The sequence below is a fragment of the Nerophis ophidion genome, linkage group LG21, assembly GCF_033978795.1.
Source record: "Nerophis ophidion isolate RoL-2023_Sa linkage group LG21, RoL_Noph_v1.0, whole genome shotgun sequence".
Classification (NCBI taxonomy): domain Eukaryota; kingdom Metazoa; phylum Chordata; class Actinopteri; order Syngnathiformes; family Syngnathidae; genus Nerophis; species Nerophis ophidion.
Genome location: NC_084631.1, coordinates 11,333,675 through 11,341,174, shown reverse-complemented (window position 1 = coordinate 11,341,174; position 7,500 = coordinate 11,333,675). Strand labels below are relative to the sequence as shown.

At 39.3% G+C, this 7,500-nt stretch overlaps 2 protein-coding genes across 2 annotated transcripts in view; both read left to right on the top strand.

Annotated features, from left to right (window-relative positions):
* Positions 1 to 691, top strand: part of pbx2 (pre-B-cell leukemia homeobox 2) — a 22,847-nt gene extending 22,156 nt beyond the window's left edge. Inside the window, exon 8 of the mRNA XM_061881930.1 lies at positions 1 to 691. This exon is cut by the window's left edge and continues 5 nt beyond it. Coding sequence (XP_061737914.1) covers positions 1 to 76 — 76 coding nt within the window. The 3' untranslated portion in view covers positions 77 to 691.
* LOC133539769 (transcription factor HES-2-like) overlaps positions 638 to 7,500 on the top strand; it is an 18,911-nt gene continuing 12,048 nt past the window's right edge. Inside the window, exon 1 of the transcript XR_009803488.1 lies at positions 638 to 762. The gene's annotated coding sequence lies outside the window, so the exon portion shown is untranslated. The remainder of the gene's footprint in view (positions 763 to 7,500) is intronic.

The window sequence follows — 7,500 nt, the reverse complement described above, 5'->3', positions numbered from 1 at the left end:
TGGCAGCTGGCAGGCTCGCGGCTCCCCCCCGCCGGTCGCCTCCCCCATCAGCGACCACTCGGACAACTCGGACTGACCAGACCTCTCCCATCCCACGCCACCCCTCCCCCTTCCTCGACAGTCGACACAAGAAGAATGACAAAAAGATTGACGGCGTGACAAAGACAGAAAAGAATGACATTACGCTCGCCTTTTTCCCCTCGTTTGGTTTTGAAAAGGTGCGATCTTTTTTTTCCCAACTTCCTGTTCACGATTTGCATGTTGGTGTGATTCTATCAACAGGCAGCAGGGGGCGTTCTTTTCCACTACATGTTACTGAGTGAGTGTGTACAGTACGTATGATGATATATTATCATTTCTAAGCACACTATGTGGTTATTATTGCTGTCTTATTACTATTGTACTACATAAAGTACTACATTTTAACAGCTGAGAGAGAGAGAGGATGCATTTTGTGAGTGAGCGGAAAATAGAGAAAATCCAAAGACTTTGTATGTTTGTTTCTCTGTCTCTTGTGTTGTTCTTTACTTAGCAGCTGGAGTGAGCGAGGGAGAGGTGAGTGAGTCCATAATCACATTTGAAATGAAAGTGTTTTCCTGTACAGTGAAACATCTGTATTCTCTCTACCTCTTTTACAAGAAAAACTCTGTATTCACAACCAGGAATTCAAATAAAAAAAACAACTCAAATATTCCAATTTCCCAAAACTCTGAATGAATTTGCAAACCTTGTGGAATGGAAAGATGCACCTCAACACTCCAGGTACGTTGGACTCTTTCTCGGGCATGTCGGCTTTTTGTTGTAAGTTTCATTGATGGGGAAATGTGATGATAACCTTAGCATAGTAGTACGTAATTAAATGCACGTCAGTATTAAAAATGCTCAAATATGTGTGTATATATATATATATATAGGTACGTATGATTGTAGCTGAGATAGGCACCAGCGCCTCCCGCGTCCCCAAAGGGAATAAGCGGTAGAAAATGGATGGATGGATGTTTGTAAAAATGTATGTGTGTGTGTGTACATATATATATATATGTATGTATGTATGTATATATATATATATATGTATGTATGTATATATATGTGTATGTATGTATATATATGTATGTATATATATATGTATATGTAGATAGATATGTGTGTGTCTATATATATATAGATTGTGTGTGTGTGTGTGTATATATATATATATATATGTATGAATATACATATGTGTGGATACACATGTATTTATACATATATACATTGTGTGCGTGCGCTTACATATACATGTATGTACATGTGTATACATCTGGATGTGTGTGTATAGATATAGATATGTGTATGTATGTATATAGATGTGTATGTATGTGTGCGTGTATATAAACGGTATGTGTGTATATATGTCATGTATGTATATATATATATATATATATATACACACGTGTCTGTACATATATATATGATGTAAATTCATGTGGATGTATATGGATAATGTGTGTGTATGTATGTGTACGTGTTTGTGTGTATATACATGTGTGTTTATGTATAAATATATATATATATATACACATGTTTGCACAAGTGTGTGTGTATATATATAAATGTGTGTGTGTATATACATATATATATATATGTGTGTGTGTGTATATATATTTATACATACATACATATACACGTGTATGTGTATATGTATATGTATATGCATGTATATATATATATACAGTGAATTGTGAATTATATTTATATAGCACTTTTCTCTAGCGCTTTACATAGTGAAACCCAATATCTAAGTTACATTTAAACCAGTGTGGTTGGCACTGGGAGCAGGTGGGTAAAGTGTCTTGCCCAAGGACACAACAGCAGTAACTAGGATGGCACAAGCGGGAATCGAACCTGCAACCCTCAAGTTGTTGGCACGGCCACTCTACCAACCGAGCTATACACACATACATACACACATTGTTGTGTTGTGTTGTGTGTATATATATATATACACACACACACACTCACACATCTGTGAGCAGTGGTCCCCAACCTTTTGTAGCTGCGGACCGGTCAACGCTTGATTTTTGTTTATTTATTTATTTTTTTGGTCATGAAAAAGGGAGGTTGTTGGGTTGTTGCACTAATTGTAAGTGTATCTTGTGTTTTTTTTATGTTGATTTAATAATAATAATAATAAAAAATTATTCTGCGGGTCGGTGGTTGGGGACCACTGGTGTAGACTGGGACCAATTATAAAATTAGATGAGGGCAGCAAATGTATTTGATGAAATGTAATAATAGATTAACTTTGGCTTTCACCTTTGTTATACACCCTCTTTGAATGTGCGAGATGTTAATTCTCTATATTCATGATTGACGTGCACGTGCCAACAGGACAATCACTAATCGCAGGGCGCGTGCGTGTGACCCCCGCGGTCACGACCCCCCATCCTAACAAGGCGCGTGCATGCGCGACACGCGCCCACGTTTGTCAAACATCCGCCACAAACAGCGTGAATCTTCACACGCCTGACTGCGTGGGGTCGACGTGTACGCATGCGCGGACGGCTCCTTACAATTCAAATGTCATGTTGGACGCGACATGACCCGTGACAAAGTGCACACTCATCATATTTGCACAAATAAGACTTTTACATCTTCAATATGAGGGGAATGCACCCACGTTATTGATTATCGATCGTCCACGTCTGACACGCGCGCGTGGGGATGAAAGCTGGCGTGCATGTGTGAAAAGGGACGCGTGGTTTTTAACAGCAATGTTAAAGCGAAGTAAAAGAAGAGAGTCCACCTTCGCCCCCACCCTGCTGGGAGCAGAAGTGTCTCCTGGACCTTCTCACACCTTCACACGTCACCTTCAACATTTGTCTCCACATCGGCACGAGTGTTTGCATATTCTCACACACATAAAAGTCCTCACAGCATCAAAAACATCTGCTCCTTCCCATGAGATCCCACACAAAAATGCTCCTTTTTAGATTCACAGTGTCGTGTAGATAGATGACAATATAACATGATCACTCCTGCAGAACTTGGTGTATCTTTGTGTATATTTATGTATGTATATAAATAAGAAAAACTTGTATGAATAAAAACATTACATATGGAAATAAACATTTCTCAAACATAACCAAAACTAAATATTACAAATACATTTCAATACAAATAAAAATCTAAACATAGCCTACTTTATCTTACTGAATGTCACTGCATAAAAAAAAAGTGATTTCATTAATTTCACTCCATCAATGATCAACATTGAAGTGTGAGTCGAATAAAGTCTTTCTCACCACCCACCATGAGAAGCGTCTTCAGGACTTTCTCCCACTGCAATGACTTTTCTTTTTTACACGCCATCATTTGGTCAATGGTCACTACTGTACTTGTATCATTGGCCTCCTCTGTGATTAGTATATGTCTATATTATAAAATATATCATATTTTTTTCCCCCGCAACAGACAAACTAAAACAAAGTTTTAGGTCATCATTACCTATTACATTATTATTACTATTATTTTTACTACCCTGCATGCACAAGAGAGGGAATACTCGTGTGTGTGTGTGTGTGTGTGTATATATATATATATATATATATATATATATATATATATATATACACACACACACACAGTGGGGGAAAAAAGTATTTAGTCAGCCACCGATTGTGCAAGTTCTCCCACTTAAAATGATGACAGAGGTCTGTAATTTTCATCTTAGGTACACTTCAACTGTGAGAGACAGAATGTGAAAAAAAAAATCCAGGAATTCACATTGTTGGAATTTTAAAGAATTTATCTGTAAATTATGGTGGAAAATACAAACCCCGTTTCCATTTGAGTTGGGAAATTGTGTTAGATGTAAATATAAACGGAATACAATGATGTGCAAATGATTTTCAACCCATACTCAGTTGAATGCACTACAAAGACAAGATATTTGATGTTCAATCTCATAAACTGTATGTATGTGTGTATATATATATATATATATATATATATATATATATATATATATATATATATATGTATATATGTATGTATGCATGCATGTGTATATCTATATATACACATATATATATATATGTGTGTGTATATAAATATATATTTACACACATCTATATACATATATATTATATATGTATGTATATATACATATGAATACACTTTATATATGTGTGTGTATATATATGTATATGTGTATATATATATATATATGTGTGTGTATATATACATATGTATGTGTGTAAGTGTATATATGTATCTATGTGTATATGTATGCATATATATATATATATATATGTATATATATATCCATCCATCCATCCATCATCTTCCGCTTATCCGAGGTCGGGTCGCGGGGGCAGCAGCCTAAGCAGGGAAGCCCAGACTTCCCTCTCCCCAGCCACTTCGTCTAGCTCTTCCCGGGGGATCCCGAGGCGTTCCTAGGCCAGCCGGGAGACATAGTCTTCCCAACGTGTCCTGGGTCTTCCCCGTGGCCTCCTACCGGTTGGACGTGCCCTAAACACCTCCTTAGGGAGGCGTTCGGGTGGCATCCTTGACCAGATGCCCGAGCCACCTCATCTGGCTCCTCTCGATGTGAAGGAGCAACGGCTTTACTTTGAGTTCCTCCCGGATGGCAGAGCTTCTCACCCTATCTCTAAGGGAGAGCCCCGCCACCCGGCGGAGGAAACTCATTTCGGCCGCTTGTACCCGTGATCTTATCCTTTCGGTCATGACCCAAAGCTCATGACCATAGGTGAGGATGGGAACGTAGATCGACCGGTAAATTGAGAGCTTTGCCTTCCGGCTCAGCTCCTTCTTCACCACAATGGATCGGTACAACGTCCGCATTACTGAAGACGCCGCACCGATCCGCCTGTCGATCTCACGATCCACTCTTCCCTCACTCGTGAACAAGACTCCTGTATATATATATATTCACAAACACACACAAAACCAGAGTTGTATTGAAGAAATAATTCGACTTTAAATCTATAATATGGACAAGTCAAAATAAAAACTGCTCTTGTTCCACTTTATAGTAGTACTGTGCATATGGATACGTTCATCCAAGGGCGCAGAATTGGGTAGAGACGCTAGGGACACGTCCCTATCAATATCCAGCTTTGTATTGATAGTGACTACTGTGTAGTCACCATCAATACAAGCACTGCCCGTAATGTTTAGTCAATGATTTTGGCACAGAACGGGTTTAATGTCGGTCTCTGCTTGAAGTCCCGCCTCTAATCTAAATATCGCTCCCTGATTGGTTGCCACTTTCATGCTGACTTACGTGTGATTGGCTGTCCCTGCTGTCACTCCTTCTGCTTGTAAAAGAGACCTTCTCCCCTCCATTTACTTCCGTGGTCATGATTAATACAGACATTAACGCTATATTATAAAAATATAATGCTGTATTGTAAAAAAAAACAGACGTTTTGTTAACGCTGTATTATAAAAAAAATAGAACAAATGAAAAAAATATATTTACAAACACAAGCTATGGGATGACGTAAGAGGAAACATGAGGAAATGTAAACCCGGAAGTAAATGCGTCATCCCATAGTTTGTGTTTGTAATTTTTTTTTTTATTATTTGTATTTTTTATCATGTTAAAAAAACGTCTGTATTTTTATAATATAGCGTTATATTTTTATAATATAGCGTTAACAAAACGTCTGTATTAACCATGACCCGGGAAGTAAACGGGGGGAAGGTTTTTGTAGGAGGGAAAAAAATTTGGCGTGACAAGTGCAAATCGGTGTAAGTTGTAAGTAAGTGTAAGTTGTCAAAATGTTCGGCATTTGTTGTTCCTGGCACACGGTAGCCAGATGGATTTTAATATCAGTGCTGTGATTTACATTGTGTTTGGGTCTGTTTGCGTGCGTGTGTGCTGTAGGTTTTGAAGGATGTCAATGAAAAGAAAACTGATATAAGAGACTTCTTTAGGAGTCAAACTGTAAGTTACTTCAAGGGCGTACAGAGGCTCAACAATATTGAATAATTCAACAATATATCACTCCAGTCACGCCCCTTAGAGTGCTAAAATGAGCATATACTATGGACTGGAGTGATATATTGCTTTTATAAAACGGTTACAAATAAAGGAATTATGAAATAGGAATACTCAATCAATTTCATGTAGTTTTATTCAACCAGAAATACATATTATCCAATAAAATAGCCTCACTGTGGAAAAAATAGTCCCACCTATCCAGACGTTAGCTCCAAATTAGCACTGCATCTCGTCTTTTCCTCCGCTTTTTTTTCAGGTGAAAGTCAATGCTCAGTCCCCCTTTACCATTGTTAACCCTCCCCGGAGGTGAAAATTAACCTTAAATATGTGATTTCAACTTCTTTAGTCCGTTTTTTTAACATCGTAAAAACATCTGCTGTCCTTTACTACGGACTGCAACAGTTCGTTGTCATGGATACATGACAACAACTTCCATTCATACCAGTCATGCGTGCCTGAGGCGGAGTGATAGCCTCCGCTGTGATAAGGCTTTAGAATATTTCAACCACGGTTAACAGCCAATCAGATCGCCAGATTTCACCTTTCCGTTTTATTTTTGAAATTATTTTTTAGTTTCATGTATTTGTGTAGAAGTGAGCAACGGTTTGAAAATACCAAAGTGGTGGAAATACAATAAACCCTCACTAGATGATCATGTGATATTACACTGCTAAAATCCATCCATCCATTTTCTACCGCTTATTCCCTTGTGGGGTCGCGGGGGGCGCTGGCGCCTATCTCAGCTACAATCGGGCGGAAGGCGGGGTCCACCCTGGACAATTCGCCACCTCATCGCAGGGCCAACACAGATAGACAGACAACATTCACACTCACATTCACACACTAGGGCCAATTTAGTGTTGCCAATCAACCTATCCCCAGGTGCATGTCTTTGGAAGTGGGAGGAAGCCGTTAAAATATAATTAATTAATATGAAATAATATTCATATTTAATAAAAGCCTTTTTGCTCAAGCAGTAACTGTACCATCAAGCTCTATGGTCATTGTCCTTAATGTATCCGTCATGCATCAACATATTTTTTGCCAGCAGTTAATTTCTGTGACAGACCGGCGGAGGCATGTGTTTGGCTCTTTCAAATAGGAACAACCATCCATTTTCTACCGCTTATTTCCTTTCGGGGTCGCGGGGGGCGCTGGCGCCTATCTCAGCTACAATCGGGCGGAGGGCAGGGTACACCCTGGACAATTCGCCACCTCATCGCAGGGCCAACACAGATAGACAGACAACATTCACACTCACATTCACACACTAGGGCCAATTTAGTGTTGCCAATCAACCTATCCCCAGGTGCATGTCTTTGGAAGTGGGAGGAAGCCGGAGTACACGGAGGGAACCCACGCATTCACGGGGAGAACATCCAAACTCCACACAGAGAGATCCCGAGCCTGGATTTGAACCCAGGACTGCAGGACCTTCGTATTGTGAGGCAGACGCACTAACCCCTCTTCCACCGTGAAGCAGTGGACACTAA